At 43.3% G+C, this 23,312-nt stretch overlaps 1 protein-coding gene across 6 annotated transcripts in view; it reads right to left on the reverse strand.

Annotated features, from left to right (window-relative positions):
* The window catches only part of LOC118364808 (potassium voltage-gated channel subfamily KQT member 5-like), a 168,401-nt gene that overhangs the window by 53,133 nt on the left and 91,956 nt on the right, over window positions 1–23,312 (reverse strand). For all 6 annotated transcript variants that reach the window (XM_052503232.1, XM_052503230.1, XM_052503228.1 and 3 more), the window contains exons 2-3: window positions 4,732–4,822; window positions 1,610–1,736 (exon numbers count right to left, since the gene is read on the reverse strand). In XM_052503232.1, the coding sequence (XP_052359192.1) occupies window positions 1,610–1,736; window positions 4,732–4,822 (218 nt within the window). The remainder of the gene's footprint in view (window positions 1–1,609; window positions 1,737–4,731; window positions 4,823–23,312) is intronic.

The raw sequence follows: 23,312 nt of genomic DNA on the forward strand, positions 1-23,312 counted from the left end.
TGGTCGCAAATGGGTCTTCCAAATTAACAATGACCCCAAGCATACTTCCAAAGTTGTGGCAAAATGGCTTAAGGACAACAAAGTCAAGGTATTGGAGTGGCCATCAAAGCCCTGACCTCAATCCTATAGAAAGTTTGTGGGCAGAACTGAAAAAGCATGTGTAAGCAAGGAGGCCTACAAACCTGACTCAGTTACACCAGCTCTGTCAGGATGAATGGGCCAAAATTCACCCAACTTATTGTGGGAAGCTTGTGGAAGGCTACCTGAAACATTTGACCCAAGTGAAACAATTTCAAGGCAATGCTACCAAATACTAATTGAGTGTATGCAAACTTCTGACCCACTGGGAATGTGATGAAAGAAATAAAAGCTGAAATAAATCACTCTCTCTGGTATTATTCTGACATTTCACATTCTTAAAATAAAGTGGTGATCCTAACTGACCTAAGACAGGTACTTTTTACTAGGATTAAATGATAGGAATTGTGAAAAACTGAGTTTAAATGTATTTGGCTAAGGTGTATGTAAACTTCGACTTCAACTGTAGCTTCTATGAATGTCTATGTATACTTATGTAAAGATGTCACATGCCTTCATATGAATGTTTATGAAATCTAATCTATACAATCGCCACCTCAAACTAAGTGTATTAATGTCTATGTACAGTATAGTTTGTGGGTGTACATATAACTTATGACAGAGTCTCAAATATATATATTTTGATTTGTTTCACACTTTTTTTGGTTACTACATGATTCCATATGTTATTTCATAGTTTTTATGTCTTCATTATTATTCTACAATGTAGAAAATAGTAAAAATAAAGAAGAAGTAGATCTAAAACTTTTGACCGGTAGTGTATATATCTGTATCCGTCTAATTTCTGTATCTCTCTCGCTTTCTATCTCTGTTTCCCTCTCCCTCTCTCTCATTCTCTTTATCGCTCTCTCCCGCTCTCTCTCATTAGCCAGCTCAGAGAGCATGATGACACTAGCTCCGATGACGTAGCGTGACTGGTAAAGCCTCTAGTCTCCCTCCCTGAAGTACGGCGGCCGTCTGAGAAGGGCAGATGAATATGTCTAAACACTGGAAACAATTGAAGACGGGTTAATGGAGAGGCCTGTTTACATAGTCAGTCGACCCTAAATCTCCTGTTAAGAATCACAAGAGCCTCAAACACCACAGCTAAAACATCAAGCCAAGGGGACTACGGTCTATTGTGTTTGTGTTTGTGTGTGTGTGTGTGTGTGTGTGTTCCTATGGTCAATTACACTGCATATCTTTTTACTCATAGGTCTCTTTGAACTTGGAAGTCACATTCCTATGGTATAAGAGTCCAGCAATTAGTGAATAGCCATAATGATTTGCAGTCAGGAAACTGACTTCTCGCTTTTAAGTAGGAAATAAAGTAACAGAGAGGTCATCAATTGTCATAAAAGAGGAAAAAGTCAACGATTTACCTGTAAAACTCTTTAACTTTAAAACACTTCTCATTACTGAACCATCAACTGAAGGTTGTAAACCTTTTCTCATCCCTTTGAAAAAACATTCACGAAGGGTTTATAAAGGGTTTATAAAGTGTTCGTAACTCATCTAGTCTATAGCTCACCTATGACACAGAAAGGCTTCCGGGCGAAACGGAGGCGACCCTGCCATCCTCTGTAGCGACAGCAGCAGCCGGCCGACCAGATCCTGATGATGTACTCCAGCCCAAACACCACGATCATCACAAACTCCTACAGGAAGTCAGGGGAAAGTGATACACAATGACTAAGCAATTGCTATACATCTACAAATAGGTGTCACACTTGCTTCCTCATTGTATTGAAAGTACGAGAAATGATTTATCATCCAATTTCCAACACACCATAACATATTAAAGTGGCATGCTTTTTCTTGACATTGAAACAGATTCATGATTTGCATGAATGAATGAGGCCTTAAAGTGGTCTACGTCCTGTGAACAGCATGTATATAATGTATATAATTCAGTGTCAACCTAAAATATGCTAATGCCCCATTAGCATGCTAAATGTCAACACTGAGTCAACATAGTCAATTAGATCACTAGGCACAACATGAGCTAGCTAGCATTTGCTCCCAGTATATCATGATTCAAATTCAGCTGATGCTAATCCAAGATAATGTCCCTGGCAAGTCTGGTCTAAGAGGCATATGGATGCAACGAGATTTGTTATGAGCACGGACGCTGTTTCAAATCTCTGGTTTTCAGAGTAGCGACTGGGATGCAAATAGATATCTGCCCGTGTCTATGTCGTCAGTAGGCGGCCTAATCGTGTTGACACTGATTTCATTTGGAGAGGCTTATGTTATTGAGTGGAGACATCCAGTATGAATCCAATCAGGACAAAGGGATTCATCTTCTCCTCGGATAATCCGTGTATATCCCTCTTCCTATCTGTCATGGAGATACTTGCCTAGTACAGAAGGATGGACCGACGCTTTGACTGTCACTGGCCCACCCAGGATACAAAATGACATATACCACTAATCCTAATTCCCCCCAGGGATTCATAGTCTTGTTGAATTGAGTTGAGCCTCAAAGGAAACAATATGAGTAAATTTTTAAAACTTTTTTTTTACACTATAATACCAACCTTATCTGTACTTTCCCCAGAGCAATGACAGACTCTCTATATCTTCAAATGTACTAGGGTGTTTGTTTGTCAGGGTCTGTTTCTGAAATCTCGTCTGGGTGGCTTTGAATCCAACCCCATGACCTAGAATGTGATCTTTGATTATTTGAATGGGAGTTGTTGCTCTTTGTTAATGAACACAATTCACTTATCAACCGCTGGTGACATAATCACATGCACGGGCCCACAAACACACATAGGCACGCACACACACTCACAAAAAAACACACTCACTCTCTCACACACGCACACGCACACACACACAAATGCACGCACACACAAACACACTCACTCACTCACTCACTCACACACGCACGCGCACACACACACACACAAACGCACGCACACACAAACACACTCACGCATGCACACGCACAGACAACAACATCTCTCTCTCTCTCTCTTTCTCGTTCTCTCTCTCAATTCAATTCCATTCAATGTGCTTTATTGGCATGACGTAACAATGCACATATTGCCAAAGCTTACTTTTGATATTTAGAATATGAAATTAATAAGAATCAAAATTGTCAACGGTAACAGTAACAAGAATAACCAAGGGTCAAAATAACCATACATTGAACAATAACAATAGAGTACATGTGCAGTAGAGTACATGTGCAGGTTGGTTGGTCTGTCAGACACTGTCCCTCAACTTATGGCAGGCAGCAATGTAGTGCGCTGCCAACCCACAGCTCTCTGTGTCCTCCCCCAACAGTATGGGCAGCCTACTCTCATCAGAGAGGTCTTTGAAACATCGAATAAGGGTTTGTTTTTTAATGGCGTAGAAAGCCCTGTGTGCTTTCTCTCTCAGTTCATTCACTGCCTCATTAAGGTGTCCAGTTGAGCTTATTTTTAAACCTAAGTAATTGTAGTCTCTCTCTCTCTCTCTCTCTCTCTCTCTCTCTCTCTCTCTCTCTCTCTCTCTCTCTCTCTCTCTCTCTCTCTCTCTCTCTCTCTCTCTCTCTCTCTCTCTCTCTCTCTCTCTCTCTAATCTCTCTTTCTCTCTCTCTCTCTCTCTCTCTCTCTCTCTCTGGGACAATAGGGTCACCTACCATGCTAACTGGCTCCCGTGATGGAGTTAATTTCTTCCAGTTCACCACTCACATCTGAGCTCTATATAATTAACACTCACCTCTCACTCGTCTATTTTCCAGTTGCTGGACAATAATGCTTCAAATATCAATATATTTCAGAAACAATTTAAATGACTGTCAACATCAACAACAGGGCAATACAGAGACAATGATGATGATCAATTGATGACCCTTTGGCGAATGTTTAACTCACTCTCCCTCACAGCCCTCAAGTCTGCTGTATCAGTATGGTGCTGACTCCTCGCAGGGTACGGTTATCGGATTGTGACCTGCTAGCAGCATTTCAATAATAGTACACTATCTAGAACTTTAAAGGTTTCTTCGGCTGCCCCTATAGAACCCTTTGAAGAACTAGTTTTGGTTGCAGGTAGAACCCTTTTGGGTGCCATGTAGAACCCTTTCCTCAGACGGTTCTACATGCAACCCAAAAGGGTTCTACCTGAAACCAAAAAAGGGTTCTCCTGTGGGGACATCCGAAGAACCCTTGTTGGACCCTTTTTGTGTAGAAGAAGAAATCAATGTTGGGCCCGGATCAAATGACTAAACTCAATATGGAGACAACGCGTGAACCTTGGCCTGTATCGATTTGTCCTGCTAGGACCACATTACGTAGCAAGAGATCTGCATCAGTAGGGTTCTTAACGTGGTTAAGTCTGTTTGAATCTGCTTTATTCACTATCAAATGACTAGATGATGGGAAAACAGGGAAGTGTTCCCAATTGATCAGATTGACTGATACCAGAATGTATTCATATCCTCTTGCCTATTTACGAATAGAAATCTAGTTGTGCAAAGAGGAGTTTGATTGAAATCTCAACACTCTTCACCGCTTCGTATTTGCCTGTTGTGAAGCGATAGGTGACACCGCTTTCTGCTATCCACAGCGTCACCTATCACTGCACTCATTGTAAACGGGCACGCTGATGAACAGCTTCTGTGTCTGTGTCAGAACATATGCCTAGTTTCAACCAGTTCCTCACCAGGATGAGCAGACAGTCGGAAGAGAAGTCCTGGTGAGCCGGAATGGTGGAGAACACAGACAGGACCAAGCAACCAAAGACCAACACGAACCTACAGGACAAAACAGAGAGGAATCATAAATACATTTATCCAGAGCCATATGAAACAGAAGAAGAACATGGCAGTTTGGACAGGAAATGCCTTATCTCATTATTAATGCTAACGTGATTAGCTTGAAACAAGCGCCGTCACTGGACTGGACAAGCAGAAATATCCGACCCATATTCCCATGCTCCTTCCCCTACCGCTTTCTGCAAAGAACCTTTGATAATCTTCCACCTTCATTATGATATGATATTTTATTTTTCCATGAAATAAATCTGAAATATGAGGTGGGCCAATGGCCTTCCAAGTAGCATCAATGGCAAAATGATGAGCATCGGATTTAGAGTTATCGATGTCTCTTGTGTTAAATGATGAGAGGACATCTGTGTTTGATCAGGATTGAGCTCCGTCTTAAGCTTGGCTGTGCCTATGGAGTTTGTGAGGGAAAGGCGAAGATAGGGCTTTGGATGCCAAATAACTTCTTCTCTTTGTCTTTATAGGATTATCATTGAAACTATAGTATCTTGATTTTCCTGCAAAGCAGGACTATTGAAACTAGTGGAAGTTGTTGCATTTCAGTATCTACTGGGCAAAAACTGAATCAACGTTGTTTCCACGTCCTTTCAACCCCAAAATTCAATGTGATGACGTTGAATCGACGTGGGAAACTGATTGGATTTGCAAAAAAGTCATCAATGTAACGGAATGTCGCCTATTTAAACCTATATCCAAGTAGTTGACAAGTCAACAGAATTGAAATCAAAACGAGATGCTGAAAAGATGTCTGAGCCCAGTGGGGGGTGAGTCATAACAAAGACAAAAGCACTGTTGACCCAACAACGCTGTAGGGGAGAGATAAGCCTACCATGCTAACTGTCTAGGTTCTCCGGGATAACAACAGTGAGAATATGGTGTCTGGGCTATGAAGATAGAAACTGAACACTGAGTTTAGATAGAAGAGTCATTCCAGTGTGATGACAGTGGCATTCACAAAATGTAAACTATCAGAAACCATCCAAATAAGGTCGGCCGATATGTCACTTCGACTTCCTCTCATGTCCCCCAACCTCCCTTCTCTTCCTTCTCAGTCAATATTTGAGCGTGACATTCAGAAATGTAAACAATCATCAAGAACCCCAATTAGGTCTTTGAAGATGTCACTATGGCGCACAAGATGTCACTACAACTTCCTCTACCGTCCCCCCCCGTCCAGCCACCACCCTTCTCTTCCCTCTCCCTTCTCCACAGCTGTAGCCTATGGAGTATGGATGATGAGAGGCTAGAGGCTAGTAAGCCGTTCCCTGGTGCCTGTAGGCTAGGCCCTAAATCATCACCAAGATGAAAGAAGAGGAAGAACCTTTAAAAGTTGAAACGCATGGCCAAGCGGGTCCGGGGGGTGACTTCCCAACTCTGAGCTTCTGAGCAGCGTCTGTGTGAAAAGGGTGGGCGTCCTGTGCGGGTCGCGATCCCCAGCCGACCTCTAGCTGACCGCTATAGGACTGTGCTGATGTGACCCCGGCCCCGATCTGACCTTTGACTCCGAGAGGGAGCCCAAACAGAGGTTACAGTTTTCCATAGCCCGAGGATGTGGTTATTTCGATTTGGTCATCGGCATCTGTCGTCCAATACGCTCTCCTCTTTCTGCAAGGAGTCAGGAAGTAGAAGGCTTTGTATGTATCCCAAGAAGAAGTTTGAGTATTTCACGTTTGAGTGTTTTTACATTAAAAATGACATCCTATTGAATCAGTTTGAAGTTCGGGAAGTTGGAGTATTTAAAAGTTGAGTACTTTGGGAAGCTAATCAATTATGCATATGTCTGGACTGGTGAATGCGTGCGCTGACAAGTATCATGTAGCTGTCAACTGAAAGGACAGCTGGCCTCATAACTCTTCCTCCACTCTCTCTCTTGTCAAGATCTCTAAAGGAGGATTTCTGAGTGGCTGCTAAACAAGGTTTTCAGAGTGCCTCCTTATCTAACTATAGTAAACACCAATGTCTCTCTTGTCAAAACAAATAGAACCATTTCTGAAATATTGAATGAAAAACAATGAATTAGTTATTAAAAAACAGGCAAGGTTGTTTATCATTGAACGATCTTCCCTAATTACTTTGACGCTGCCTCCCTGTCCTCTCTGCAGGCCTCGGCTCCCCGGTGTCACATACTGTTGTAGCGGGCGGGGGTCCCAAATCGCACCCCATTCCCTATGTAGTATGGTGCACTAGACAGGGAATAGGGGGCCATTTGGGACACGGATATAGTATCTGGAGTCTGTCACAGCCCTCACAGCTCCAACAGAACACAGAAAGGCCCTTAACCTTTTAAAGAGAGCCCCAGAGTAAATAAAGATTTGGGAGTGGGGACTTGCGCGCGCGCGCACACACACACACACACACACACACACACACACACACACACACACACACACACACACACACACACACACACACACACACACACACACACACACACACACACACACACACACACACACACACACACACACAGAAGCCCATCATCACCGAGCAGTAGCAGGCAGTAAGTGCTTGTCCATTTTGTATAATTGAATTGATTTGTTTTGAAACAGAGTGCCAAGGAAATGACCGAGCACTGGGGTCTGTCGTACTGGCTACATTACACCCAATCATCCTCATTTTGAATTAGATTTGCAGCAAAAAGCAGATGTCTGCATTTGTTTGGCTCCCAATCAGTCGTGTTGTCAGGCTCTCAGTGGATATCTGTGGTAACACGAAGGTCTGGTAGTGTTGTTTGTACGGATCGCAAACAACACTACCAGGAAAGTTGGCGTAGCAACCTTAGAAAAACATGGACACTTCAAATACTGCACGTTTTGTATTGTATACGATTGTAAGGATTGGGTAGGCAGAGGTTGTGTCGTACAGTAACCTTGGGTGGCACTGCCTTGTTTCCAAACACCTCACTCAGCATAGAGTGAGTAGAAAGTAGATGCTGTGTACAGTAGGGGCAAGAGGTCATAACCTTGGATGGCACTGTTGCCCTTCTGTTCTTCTTCTCTTAGCACAGGATAGGGTGAATAGCGCTTGACTGTAATACACTACTGCACATACTCAACGAGCAATGAAGAGGAAGCAAGACACAGGAAATATCACTGTATTCTATATCATTGTAAGGATTGGGCACTGGGGCAGGCAGAGTCAACCTTGGATGTCACTTTCTCTTTATCTCAAGTGTTTCTTCTCTCCATATCTCTCCTCTCAGTGAAGGGTAGAACAGGGTAAGATGAGTGTATGGGTGTATACAGTATGTGTAAGGACGGAGCAAGCAGGAGTTCACGTACAACCTTGGATGGGTCTTTGTCCTTTCGTTCAAGTCTTTATCTCGATCTCTCCTCGTTGTACAGGGCAGAGTGAATACCAGCTGCATGTATATACAGTAGGTAACAGTGGAGAATATTTATATATCTGATATTTGTGTTGAGGACGTATTGCCTTGAGCGTCACACACTCTATTTATAGTCAATGAGGAAGAATTCTGAGAAATATGTCTCACATTTTCCCACAGGCTACAGTTCATTAGAGACAGACTGAAAGCTAATTACATTAAGACTATTTATTGCCGAATGTGTGTGTGTGTTTCAGTGTGTGTGTGTCATCATCACATGGATTCATATGCTATCAGTACAGCCAGCTCCCAAGGATATATGAGTGGCAGGTAGCCTAGTGGTTAACCGCCTTGGGCCAGTAACGGAAAGGTTGCTGGTTCGAATCCCTGAGCCGACTAGGTGAACAATCTGTCAATGTGCCCTTGAGCATGTCACTTAACCCTAGTTGTTCTGAACGTCTGCTAAATGACAAAAACTTAAATGGAACTACCACTATGCTGTCCATGGTCCTGAAATGTGTGACCACCAAAATCCTTCATGAGTTCTTGATACTATCATCTATGATCTATCTATATGTTCTGTTTTCAATGTGTGGCCATCCATTCAAGGATAAAATAATATTTACTCATCACTGTCTCTGGCCTACAACTTAAAATCTCATTCTGACTGCCTAGATGCTCAACTGTCACTGGATGTATGTCTAGTAAGATGGATTGTCATTGGATGTATGTCTAGTAAGATGGATCATCATTGGACAGTGCCAGCTAGGGTCAAAGTGCAAGGGTCATCCAGGTTAGGGTTCATATCTGGGCGGTTTGGTCACAAGACAGTCATCTCAGATAGCCTTGCCAGTGTAACAGAGGTATTATAACCACATGGGCTAACTTCTCACCTTCTCTTTGATATAAACCTGAGGCAGCCAAGAGAGGAAGCTCAAGTCATATTACTGTCAGTATCCTCCTTAACAACTCCTTAACAACTTTATGAGCAGACTAGGAGACTAAGAGTCGAAAGAATAACCCAAAACCTAATGAAATCTATGTCTGTTCATAAAAATACTGGACACTTTTCCTGTGTGTGTGTGTGTGTGCGTGTGTGTGATCATCCATAAAAGTTCAAGACAGACAGAGGCAGTGTGTGTGTGTGTATGTGTGTGATCGCCCATAAAAGTGAAAGACAGACAGAGGCGCAGTGTGTGTGTGTGTATGTGTGTGTGTGTGTGTGTGATCGCTCATAAAAGTGTAAGAGAGACAGAGGCAGTGTGTGTGTGTCATCTTGCCAAGTCTATATTAGCTAATACCACTGTTTATGTGCCTGGGAGCGTATCTAATGGACAGATCAAAACAGACAGCTTATTATCTTAGAAACTACTTCATAACACTGACCACAGACCAGTGGTCTGTTTAATTTCCAACAGGAAGTTACTCTACTCTATTAGAAGAAATTAGCAATGGTGGAAATACGGTATTTGCCATCTTCATTGTAGTTGCAAAATATTATGATCATTGACCTTACCATCGAGGGAATCAAGTCTCTAGGCCTGGGTTGCGGTTAAGCAATTTGTGATGAAAATTAGTGGTAGAATTTGATTGCTTAATCATCATGACTATAATGTCAATCACCATTGGCTACATTCTGAAAGTCAGCATCATTTCATTGACAATTAATTAATTTGTGCACATTCAAAGGTTAGCGCTGAGAATACATAGTGACTCTTCAGTCTCCTTGGATGACTTACTTAGTGTGGGTATTTCTTTTTATGGTCCTTGTAACCTAAAGGTTGTGACCTCCTGACCTCTGATCCACCCGTTGAGGTCCTGTGCCTCACATGCCTTTACACAGTCAGACGCCCAGTCATGTACTGTATGTCTCCTAGCATTCCTCAAATAGCACCCCTTACTGTGTTGGTCTATTCCAGAGATGACTAAATGTACTCAACACATTCCAATAGACATACATGGGGGTGGGGCGTCATCGGTTTAAGATGCGTCATCCTACAGCATTCTATGGAGATCACACAGCCGTATTCAACATGGGAGAGATGCTCTGAGGCAGTTGCCTTGACAATTTAGTTCAATTGCTTGTTGTCAAAATGGTAAAGTTAGCTCAGTTGAACAACAAGTAAGAATATGGTATTGAATCCGTCAGAAACACATGGATGCATACACGTACACACACGTACACACACAGAGATAAGTGACAGTGATACTGCCAAGCCTGTCTACTGTCTTCTACGCATACGAGTGTAGTAGAGACATTTCATGAACCACTGACAATTAGAGTGTGTGTGTGTTCTGTTTAATAGTGACAGTGAAAGACGTTAAGTGTATGTGAGTGTGTCAGTAGGAGCTGTCGTAGCTCTCCGTTGGTAAAGGGTAAGGACTCTGACAGTAAGCCTGGCTGGGAAATGACTGTCTGTGTCAGTGAGGATGATTGTAAACGGTAGACAGACAACACTACTACCACCACTACTGGAGTAAAGAGTAAAGATGACAGAGCAATTTCCCTGATGCAGTCTGCTCTTTAAAGGCCTGGGCCAAGAGGCACTCTGGTACATCTCCAGAGTGTGTGTGTGTCGGGTGGGGCGGGGGGGCGTGCGTGCGTGCGTGTGTATGTGTGTGTGTGTGTGAGGTTGGAAACCAGCAGGGAGAAAATATTGTATCTCTTCCCATTACATTGATACAAGACGTCCTTCTCTTCAGAAACCCCGTGAGAGAGAGCGGCTGAGTGGGTTAGAAGAGACTGGACATAGCGAACGCAATTAGCTAGCTAGAGTAGGCTAGCGTAGCGTAGCACTGGTTACTGTGATAGCACCACTGGAATACCATTTCATGCTAATTAACCCTCCTAACTTTAGCGGGTAGCGCTAAGTGACTGTGTTTTGCAGATGCAGAGCTCATGCTGAGCTAGCGTTTCACATTATGGACAAAATAAGGCTAAACATAGCACATTTGAAGAGAGAGAGAGAGAGAGAGAGAGAGAGAGAGAGAGAGAGAGAGAGAGAGAGAGAGAGAGAGAGAGAGAGAGAGAGAAACAGAGAGAAAGAGGGAGAGAGAGGGAGAGAGAGAGAGAGAGAGAGGGAGAATCATAGAGAGAGAGAGAGAGAGAGAGAGAGAGAGAGAGAGAAACAGAGAGAAAGAGGGAGAGAGAGGGAGAGAGAGAGAGAGAGGGAGAGAGAGGGAGAATCAGAGAGAGAGAGCGCGTGCGTGTGTGTTTGGGGGCGGAGATACAGATAGAGACAGAGAGAGACAGAGAGAGAGAGAGAGACAGAGAGAGAGAGACATAGAGAGCGTGTGTGTGTGTGTGTGTGTGTGTGTGTGTGTGTGTGTGTGTGTGTGTGTGTGTGTGTGTGTGTGTGTGTGTACGTGCACGAGTGCATGGGAGAATGAAAAGGGCCAAGTTTATTAGTCCCCCAGACGATATTGTGAAGTAATATTGTAAAGTAATGAAAGAACATTTGTACGCTTTGAGGGTTTGGTATATTGTGATGGCTTTTTATTATGTCCCACACGTCAATATAAACATTTAATTTCCACCAAATGGGAGTGAAAATGTGCTGATTTGTACTTCTCACAACCCTCGTAATTAGAGAGAGCGTGTCGGCTGTTCACAGAAGTAGCACGACAGAGGGGTGTGTTTTTGTGTGTGTGCTAGCGTGCATTTGTGTGTGGGTGTTCTATTATGGTGAATGAGTTTACCCACGGTATACCAACAAACAGATGGAACATCTGCAGAGAGGGTGAGAAAGTGGTGGTACACATGAGGGCAAAGAGAAAAGAGAGACATCAGTTGGTAGGCTAACAGTCTGTAATAGCTAACAGTTAGTAGGCTAACAGTCAACAGTTGGTAGGCTAACAGTCTGTAATAGCTAACAGTTGGTAGGCTAACAGTCTGTAATAGCTAACAGTTGGTAGGCTAACAGTCTGTAATAGCTAACAGTTGGTAGGCTAACAGTCTGTAATAGCTAACAGTTGGTAGGCTAACAGTCTGTAATAGCTAACAGTTGGTAGGCTAACAGTCTGTAATAGCTAACAGTTGGTAGGCTAACAGTCTGTAATAGCTAACAGTTGGTAGGCTAACAGTCTGTAATAGCTAACAGTTGGTAGGCTAACAGTCTGTAATAGCTAACAGTTGGTAGGCTAACAGTCTGTAATAGCTAACAGTTGGTAGGCTAACAGTCTGTAATAGCTAACAGTTGGTAGGCTAACAGTCTGTAATAGCTAACAGTTGGTAGGCTAACAGTCTGTAATAGCTAACAGTTGGTAGGCTAACAGTCTGTAATAGCTAACAGTTGGTAGGCTAACAGTCAGTAATAGCTAATAGTTGGTATACTAAGTGTCAGTAATAGCTAGCAGTTGATATGCTAAGAGTCAGTAATAGCCAACAGTTGGTATGCTAAGAGTCAGTAATAACCAACAGTTGGTATGCTAAGTGTCAGTATTAGCTAACTGTTGGTATGCTGACAGTCAGTAATAGCCAACAGTTGGTATGCTAAGTGTCAGTAATAGCTAGCAGTTGGTATGCTAAGTGTCAGTAATAGCCAACAGTTGGTATGCTAAGAGTCAGTAATAACCAACAGTTGGTATGCTAAGTGTCAGTATTAGCTAACTGTTGGTATGCTGACAGTCAGTAATAGCCAACAGTTGGTATGCTAAGTGTCAGTAATAGCCAACAGTTGGTATGCTAACAGTCAGTAATAGCCGAAGTTAAAATAGTATTTGAAATGAATTAGAACAATTGTAATAGTTACAAGTTTTAATGTCACATGCACAAGTACATTGAAATAGTTTCTTGAAACTCAAAATCCAACAATGCAATAATCAATAACACTGTATTACTAGAAAAAAACCCACACGAGACATAAGAATATGAAACATATGAAATACACAATAAAGTAAGTAAGTAAGCATACTATATACAGTAAATATGTCAAATGTCAGTGTCGGGGTTAGGGGACGAGGCTAAATGTTTTAAGTGTAGAAACAGCTTGCATGTGAGTGGGTGTACGGGTGTGTAGAGTCAGTATAAATGCATGTACATATTATGTGTGAGTGTGACAATGATGGAGTGAGTGTATGTGTGTGTGTGTGTGTGTGTGTGTTGGAGTGACAGTGTGTGTGAGTGTGTAGGGCCCTGTGAGTGTGTTGGAGTGACAGTGTGTGTGAGTGTGTAGGGCCCTGAGAGTGTGTAGGGCACTGAGAGTGTGTAGGGCCCTGAGAGTGTGTAGGGCCCTGAGAGTGTGTAGGGCCCTGAGAGTGTGTAGGGCCCTGAGAGTGTGTAGGGCCCTGAGAGTGTGTAGGGCCCTGAGAGTGTGTAGGGCCCTGAGAGTGTGTGGGGCCCTGAGAGTGTGTGGGGCCCTGAGAGTGTGTGGGGCCCTGAGAGTGTGTAGGGCCCTGAGAGTGTGTAGGGCCCTGAGAGTGTGTAGGGCCCTGAGAGTGTGTAGGGCCCTGAGAGTGTGTAGGGCCCTGAGAGTGTGCATAGAGACCTTGTGAATACTGAAATAAAAGGTCAATAAAGACACAAGATCAACTCGGTCCGTGTAGCTGTTTATCAATTGTATTGCGTGGTGACAGAAGCTGTTCAAGAGACTGTTGGTGTCAGACTTGTCGTGCGGCAGCAGAGAAAATAGTCTATGACTTGGGTCGTGCCGTTGACCAAGTGTGCCTCCCAAATGGTACCCTATTCCCTATAGTGCACTACTTTTATCCAGAGCCCTATGGGCAGTGCACTCCCTAAATAATACGGTGCCATTTGGATCACAGATCAAGTGCCCATGGTTGTAGAGGTTCTAGTTTTTTTAGAGACAGCGGTAGAAGCTGAAAAGACAAAGGCGTTTGTCACGTCACATGTCATTGTGACTGTGAGTGTGAGTGACGTTACATCATCGACAGTATCTTCTTCTAAAAAAGAGTCAGTGATACACTCCTCATTACATTGATTGTAGCCCCATTACCTGTCACATTAGATCCCACCACTGGTTTCCTATAGCCGCTAACAATCGTTCCTGAGCCCCACAGCTCTCAAGTCTTCTGAGGGATGTCTTCACTGGGTCCTAGTTCCCTAACCTCTGACTGAAAGTCTGACCGTTACTGTGAATCCTATAATAGAATATAGAGATATTATCTCTGAGGACAGGCAGGCAGGCCCCAGACAGGCCAGCGCAGACAGGCCAGCGCAGACAGGCCAGAGTAGCCCATCGTGCTTCCTGGACTTGATCCACACTGTCACTAACCTATTGACCCATCTGGTAACTAAACTAAGTTTGTGAAGACAGCTTTCCCTCGACGACGGCGGTCTCTTGCCATGTTTCTTGGTAACTGGATTGGCATCGTCATACGTGGCAGTCATGGCTCCACACCTGCGCCGTTTAGGCTATGTTTATGCTCCACGCTTCGAGACTGCTTCGATCACGTGGATTGGGATATGTTTCGCATTGCGTCCAACAACAACATTGACGAATACGCTGATTCGGTGAGCGACTTCATTAGAAAGTGCATCGGCGATGTCGTACCCACAGCAACTATTAAAACATTCCCAAACCAGAAACCGTGGATTGATGGCAGCATTCGTGTGAAACTGAAAGCGCAAACCACTGCTTTTAATTAACCAGGGCAAGGTGACCGGAAACATGACCGAAAACAAACAGTGTAGCTATTCCCTCCGCATGTCAATCAAACAAGCTAAGCGTCAGTATAGAGACAAAGTAGAGTCGCAATTCAACCCCCCTATCCACATCGACGGGACAGTAGTGGAGAGGGTAGTAAGTTTTAAGTTCCTCGGCGTACACATCACGGACAAACGGAATTGGTCCACCCACACAGACAGCGTTGTGGAGAAGGCACAGCAGCGGCTCTTCAACCTCAGGTGGCTGAAGAAATTTGGCTTGTCACCAAAAGAACTCACAAACTTTTACAGAGGCACAATCGAGAGCATCCTGTCAGTCTGTATCACCGCCTGGTACGGCAACTGCTCCGCCCACAACCATAAGGCTCTCCAGAGGGTAGTGAGGTCTGCACAACGCATCACCGGGGGCAAACTACCTGCCCTCCAGGACACCTACACCACCCGATGTCACAGGAAGGCCATAAAGATCATCAAGGACAACAACCACCCGAGCCACTGCCTGTTCACCCCGCTATCATCCAGAAGGCGAGGTCAGTACAGGTGCATCAAAGCTGGGACCGAGAGACTAAAAAACAGCTTCTATCTCAAGGCCATCAGACTGTTAAACAGCCACCACTAACATTGAGTGGCTGCTGCCAACATACTGACTCAACTCCAGCCACTTCAATAATGGAAATTGATGTAAAAAATGTATCACTAGCCACTTTATATAAATGTTTACATACCCTACATTACTCATCTCATATGTATATACTGTACTCTATACCATCTACTGGATCTTGCCATCTTTATGTAATACATGTATCACTAGCCACTTTAAACTGTGCCACATTGTATGCCATACTGTACTCGATACCATCTACTGCATCTTGCCTATGCCGTTCTGTACCATCACTCATTCATATATCTTTATGTACATATTCTTTATCCCTTACACTGTGTATAAGGTAGCAGTTGTGGAATTGTTAGGTTAGATTACTCGTTGGTTATGACTGCATTGTCGGAACTAGAAGCACAAGCATCTCGCTACACTCGCATTAACATCTGCTAACCATGTGTATGTGACAAATACATTTGATTTGATATGGATGCTGAGAAAAGCTGGACTGTTTTTAGAAGATCTTGGTGTTTTATCGCCTCTTTCTTAGAAATATTAGCTTGTTGTGGTTGTTTGGCCTTTTCTACGTCTAGATGTTTTATAATATCTTTGCTGTGTTATAATTACTGATGTGTGAATGACTGATCTTTGTTGCATCAGGTAACACTGTGAATGAATATTAATGCTCTGTCTTACCGCTGTGTCATAAGACATAGACACCTCCTAATGAAATCTCCACTTCCTGGTCTGACGGCCCTTAGTCATATCGTCCGGAGGTCATTCACCATAACTCGTTATTACAGTTTATGATTCACAAGGACAGGGGAGTCTGGTTAATAGAGTATATCTGTGTCACCTCTTCGCATCATTACTTTGTTATACTCTAAAGCTGGATGTGTCTACGGTACTGTACAGGCTGAAATCGGTCAATACTGAGACATTCTCTCTCTCTCTCTCTAATTCAATTTAAGGGCTTCATTGACATGGGAAACATGTTAACATTGCCAAAGCAAGTGAAGTAGATAAAAAAAACAAAAGTGTGCAAATAGTTAAAGAACAAAAGGGAAAATAAATAAAAATAAATATGGGTTGTATTTACAATGGTGTTTGTATTTCACTGGTTGCCCTTTTCTTGTGGCAAAAGGTCATGAATCTTGCTGCTGTGATGGCACACTGTGGTTTTTCACCCAATAGATATGGGAGTTTATCAAAATTGGGTTTGTTTTCAAATTCTTTTTGGATCTTTGTAAACTGAGGGAAATATTTGTCTTTAATATGGTCATACAAATGGTAGGAGGTTCCACTAGTGATGCACCGATATGACATTTTTGGCCGATACCGATATCCAATATTTTCCTTGCCAAAAAACCTGATACCGAAACCAATAACCGATATAAATTTTTTTTAGCTGCCTTTTAAGCATTCTAATACAGTTAAATAGTTAACACGCACACATGGACGCAGTGGTCTAAGGCACTGCATCTCAGTGCAAGTGGCATCACTACAGTCCCCGGTTCGAATCTAGGCTGTATTACATCTGGCCGTGATTGGGAGTTCGATAGGGCGGCGCACAATTGGCCCAGCGTCGTCCAGGTTTGGCCGGGGTAGGCCGTCATTGTAAATAAGAATTTGTTCTTAACAGACTTGCCTAGATAAATAAAGGTTACACACACACACAAACCACACTGACCAAAAAGTTATTTTGTTGGAATTTACTCATGTCCCCATTCTTTCACTTACTTGCTGTGCTGTTTCGTTGTTCATTTGTTCAGTCGTTTCATTCTCAACCAGGATTTCTATTGGACGCCGTTTGGGTCTTTGCATGTCAAAAAATATACACTGTTTGACGTGTCAAATAAGCTTGTTGACCAATCAGGACCTGAATATGACTGCGCGTCACATAATAGTTTAACGTGTTCATTCATATTTAACGTAGTTATTACACATTGATTAATACTGATACGTATGCTATGATGCCGGTAAGGTTGTCTCGCGCACCTACAGTGCTGGTCATTAAAAAAAGCTAGCCCTCTCATGGATGCAAACACTGTTTTTCCCCAAAAACACAGCAAAACGACATAATCTGTTTCAGTAGCTATCGTTAGCTAACTATATAGCTAGGTGCCATCATTTAAAATGACCCTAATTTATAAGACAGTTCTTATTTGATTAATGGTGCTCAGACCCATCTATGTGAAGCTAGCCACAATAAGGATTAGCCACAATAGTGGACTTTGCGGTTAGCCTTCAAAATAAAAGTATGTCATTGACAGTGATGCAAATGAATACAAATAGTAGAATTATACCATAATTGAATAGATCATGCTAAATGAGGTTAGAATGTTGTTATATAAAATCCTCAAAAGACAATCATTTGTTAATTTGCCAAAAATCTGTTGATATCACAATGTATTTTACTTCAGAATTGCATTGGGGGCATATTTACACCAGGTGCTTTTACACCTGCATTGTTTGCTGTTTGGGGTTTTAGGCTGGGTTTCTGTACAGCACTTTGAGATATCAGCTGATGTACGAAGGGCTATATAAATAAATTTGATTTGATTTGATTTGATTTATTTCACTGTACAATACTGGATTTGGCCTTTGTGTTGTCTCACTGAAATGTTCTTACTCTTTCAAATGGCTACTCGACTTGTTGACTGCTTGATCCACACAGCAGACATCGTGGGCTAGGTTAGGAATGCACGATAGCTTTGACATTGTTTTGTTTCACAGCGGCGTTAAACTAGACATCAGGCCAATATCAATGTTGGTATTTTCAGCTAATATCGTCCGATTCCAATATGTTCACCGATATATAGTGCATTCCTAGTTTCCACCTCATTTCGTGGGCAGTGTGCAGTGTCTTTTCTTCAGAGCCAGGTCGGCCTGCTGCAGCCTTTCTCAATAGCAAGGCTATGCTCACTGAGTCTATATATAGTCAAAGCTTTCCTTAGGTTTGAGTCAGTCACAGTGGTCAGGTATTCGGCCACTGCACTGTGTACTCTCTGTTTAGGGCAAAACATCATTCTAGTTTGCTCAGTTTTTTTGATAATTCTTTCCAATGTGTCAAGTAATTATCTTTTTGTTTTCTCATGATTTGGTTCGGTCTAATTGTGTTGCTGTCCTGGGGATCTGTTTGTGAACAGAGCCCCAGAACCAGCTTGTTTACCGGACTCTTCTCCAGGTTCTGTATCGGATGGCTTTGTTATGGAAGGTTTGGGAATGGCTTCCTTTTAGGTGGTCGTTGAATTGAATGGCTCTTTTCTGGATTTGCCTTTCTCTCCCTCTCTTTCGTTCTGACTTGTTAACCAGGTACAGTAATGACTCTCTCTCCCTCTCTTTCGTTCTGACTTGTTAACCAAGTACAGTAATGACTCTCTCTCCCTCTCTTTCGTTCTGACTTGTTAACCAGGTACAGTAATGACTCTCTGTCCCCTTCTCTCCCTCTCTTTCGTTCTGACTTGTTAACCAAGTACAGTAATGACTCTCTCTCCCTCTCTTTCGTTCTGACTTGTTAACCAGGTACAGTAATGACTCTCTGTCCCCTTCTCTCCCTCTCTTTCGTTCTGACTTGTTCACCAAGTACAGTAATGACTCTCTCTCCCTCTCTTTCGTTCTGACTTGTTCACCAAGTACAGTAATGACTCTCTCTCCCTCTCTTTCGTTCTGACTTGTTAACCAAGTACAGTAATGACTCTCTCTCCCTCTCTTTCGTTCTGACTTGTTAACCAAGTACAGTAATGACTCTCTCTCCCTCTCTTTCGTTCTGACTTGTTAACCAAGTACAGTAATGACTCTCTGTCCCCTTCTCCCCCTCTCATTTTTCCAATAGGCATCACTCCCATCTCTCCCTCCCTCCCTGTATTTCCATAGCGTTCTCTGTCATCTCTGGCCTTGCTCCAGGTCTTCGTCTTTTGGTAATGTCTGTTAGTCTGTAAGCCGGGTGGATGGATATCTTTTGAGATATCGCCTCGCTGCCTTTTCTAAAGGACTTTGGAGTTGTCACCTTCTGACCTTAGTTCCTTTGTTTTGTCTTTTGGTTTAGTATGGTCAAGGCGTGAGTTGGGTGGGTTGTCTATGTTAGTTTGTCTATGATTTTCTATTTCTGTGTTTGGCTTGGTATGGTTCGCAATCAGATGCAGCTGTCAATCGTTGTCCCCTGATTGAGAACCATATTCAGGTAGCCTGTTTTCCATTGTGTTTTGTGGGTGGTTGTTTTCTGTCTTTGTGTCTTCCCCAGACAGAACTGTTTCGTTTTCGTTTCATTCGCCGCTGTTATTTTGTTGAGTGTCTGTTGAATAAATATGAACATGGACACGTACCACGCTGCATATTGGTCCGATCTCTCCTACTCCTCCTCAGACGAGGACGACGAACGTTACAGGAGTGTTTCGATTACATCTCAAATGGCACCCTACTACAAAAGTAGTGCACTTTGTAGAGATTAGGGTGCCATTTGGGATCCTGAAATCTTTCTTTGTCTCACACTAACTACATACAAACATGACCTCCCCCTCTACGACACACTATAGTGTCGGTCCACATACATTTTAATGACAGGCAGCCAATAGAAACACACCACATCTTGGATCGTATGGTTTGTGTACAGCTTTAGAGCTGGAGGTGGAGCCATGCGGCTCAGTTGGTAGCCCCATGGCGCTTGCAACACCAGGGTTGGGGGTTCAATTCCCGTGGGGGACCGGTAAGAAAAAGTATGAGAAATGTATATACTCAATACTGCTGGGTAAGAGCATCTACTAAAGGACTACATTTACAAATATATATATAATACAACCATCTAAAAAGCAAGTGTGTTTTCAAATATGCTGTCTGAGCACTTCTGTGTCATTGAGACTAACTGTGTGCTGTCCCTGGGTTATATGTGGCGTTCTGATGTGTTGACAAAGATGCATTTGCGCTGAGACCAGCGGTTTCCTGTGACCTGTAGCAATTGTTGTTTTCATGTCTAAAACAGTTACAGATGAATAGGTGCCTTAGGTGATCAGAATGATATGTTTTACGTGTGTGTGTGTGGGCCTGTGTGTGCACGCGTGGACGCGCATGGGCTTACGCACATGCATGTGTACTTGCGTGCACGTGCGTGTGCATGAGTAATACCAACCAATCATATCTTACTCCATAGCCCTCCCACCACCCATCACAAGCTGTCCATCAACAATTGAAATGCTACTGACAGGCTACAACTGTAATGTTGAAATGCAGGCTGACGGACAACAGACACTTTCCTGTTGAACGTCAACAGACATGCAGTTGAAATGTTACTGGTAGTCTGTAAATAGTTTGTAGAAACAGATGGATTATCCAAATCAAGTGTTACCAAAGAAACAACCTTTCCCGCTCCAAATAACCCCGGTGAACACTTTTGATAGAGAAGCCATCTCCCCTCCGTTGCAACATCCGTTGTCCCCTCTCCGTTGATTAATACGACCCAGGGCATAGCTAAGCAGCTCCAACCCTCTTAATATAATACTCAGACAACCTCCATCCTTCATGTTCCTTCATTATCTTCCAAATTTAGCCTGGGTGAGTCGGCGGGCTCGAGATAGATTCTCACCATCTAACCGTCTAACCGTCCGCTCAGCGACTCCTTAGTCTTGATGAATGGGGTCCTTAGCTATTTTGGTGTGACAGGGGGATTGCCTGCATAGATATCAGAGGGGATAAATGTCCCCTTCAGCGTTCTACTGGCCGGCTTTGTCTTTTTCAGGCGTTAATGTTATAGTACGGTAATATCGACAAGAGCTGGTGGATTTCCTGAACAAGTTTTTAAAATATATTTTTTTAAAGTTCTAAAATTTGAAGTTTGAGTGTCAATTTGTCTCTACAGTCTTCTTTTTAGTTCTGCCTAATAGAACCGTAACTCGATTCCTCTGTCAATTGAAAGCCGGCTTGATTCTCCATGCCCAATGTTACTGATATCAAACTCCGTACCACTTTTCAGCCTTTGACTTAAAAGGACTGTTATATGGGCTGTTATGATTGCGTTTGATTGGACAAAGAAAGATCCTTCTACCACAGTAGTAGAGAGATATGGCCTATTGGTTCCTCCCCAGTGAGCACCAGACGTTGAAAATACGTCTTTTCAACGCCTTTTCAACCAAAACGACAACTTTTCAACCAAAAATACATTCTTTCAACATGTTTTTCTCATAGGGCTATCTCCTCGGAGTAGAACAACGTCAGTGCCAGTCTATCCCTCCCCTCCCTCCCCAAATTCTCTCCAATACCAGTCCTTTCATTTCATTGCATGGCTGTGAATAGGTGTCTGGCCACCTCATTATCAACCTCCCCCGCTATCATTAATACACGTTTGCCGAGAGGGAGATTGGGGGCTGGAGGGCTGCTTTATCGATCTGTCACCGAGAGATGAGGTCGGGGATGAGGATAAACAGTGGTGATCGATGAGGAGAGTGGTCGTTGGAAATTGGGACGCTGAACTAAACTTCGTAGAGCACTGTCTCCCTCGGAGTCCAAGGAGACTTAATTTGCTCTGTTGGGGCGCTAATGGCTGTTATTAGAGAGCAAGTGGTTCAGGTGGGGGGGTAGAGAGAGAGAGAGCTACTGATACGGAGAGAGGACACTGTCAAGGCTTTTCAAGTCAGGCCAGAGCAATCAATACACCTCCAAATGGCACAGATCAATCTTTGACATTGCTGGCCTCATACAGTCGCAGGCCATTCTCCCACAGTACTCCACTTCTGAGGATGATTGGGCTTGAGTAAGAAGATGAGGCTCAATTGAGGTAGTGAGGATGAATCGTCTGTCTGAAAGGAAGGCAGACTTTTACATGGCCACATCTGTCTGTATTGCTAATGTGACACCAGATTGTGTGTCCCAGTTTGTGACTGGCCTTGAATCTGGCCAGAGAGTGTTCTGAGGTGAACAAGTCATTGTGTACATACACATAGTGTATCTGAGGGACATGGAAATGTCCATTATTGCATTGAACACAGCTTGTTTCCTCACATCATTTACAACTGAAGCATTACTGTTGCTAAACCAGGGCACAGTATGAGTGATCCCCCGAGTTTTACCATGTAGAGAGATGATACCCGAGTCCCAAATGGCACCCTATTCCCTACATAGTGCACTACTTTTACCAGGGTCCAGTGTAGGTGGACATTTGGAGTGGCTCAGTCACCAGATGGAGCTCCTCTAGCCTTGGAGTCTCCAGTCCTCCTAGCTTGACGTCGGCCCTGGTTCAATTAGTATCCAGATGTTCAAGTGTCTTTCTGTGGAAAAGTGAGTGTCAACATTGAACAAGCCAATTTCGTTGGTTACTTTGTCGGTTTTAATGGCGCTCGTTAAAAGTTGCGGCCGGGGGTTGGGGCACGGCAGCTTGTCGAGTGAGACCCATTCGCACACCTGCTGTGGAGTGAGTGGAGAGAGAGAGAGTGAAATAGATGAAGGGAGAGAGACAGATGGAGAGAAGGGGAGAAAGAGAGAAAGAGCTGGGATTTCTGTTAATGCGACTCTGTGCAGCCAATGGCTTTGGGTATAATGCTGGGGGCCACTTGTGGCCGACACCATGAAAACAACCGTTATGCGGATATCTGCTAAAGCAGATCTGATTGAATAGAGCCCTGAGAGAGAAGGGGGGGAAGAGAGAGAGAGAGAGAGAGTGAAAGGGATTTAGTATATTTTTAAATATTTTATTTAACCTTTATTTAACTGAGCAAGTCAGTTAAAAACAAATTCTTATTTACAATGACGGCCAAACCCAAACCCGGACAACTCTGGGCCAATTGTGCAACACCCTAAGGGACTCCCAATCACGGCCGTTTGTAATAAAGCCTGGGTCTGTAGTGACGCCTCGAGCACTGAGATGCAGACCGCTGCGCCACTCAGGAGCCCAAAAGTAGAGAGGATAGAGAGAGAAAGAGAGAGT

The sequence above is a fragment of the Oncorhynchus keta genome, unplaced genomic scaffold (assembly GCF_023373465.1).
Source record: "Oncorhynchus keta strain PuntledgeMale-10-30-2019 unplaced genomic scaffold, Oket_V2 Un_contig_1690_pilon_pilon, whole genome shotgun sequence".
In the NCBI taxonomy this organism is placed as follows: domain Eukaryota; kingdom Metazoa; phylum Chordata; class Actinopteri; order Salmoniformes; family Salmonidae; genus Oncorhynchus; species Oncorhynchus keta.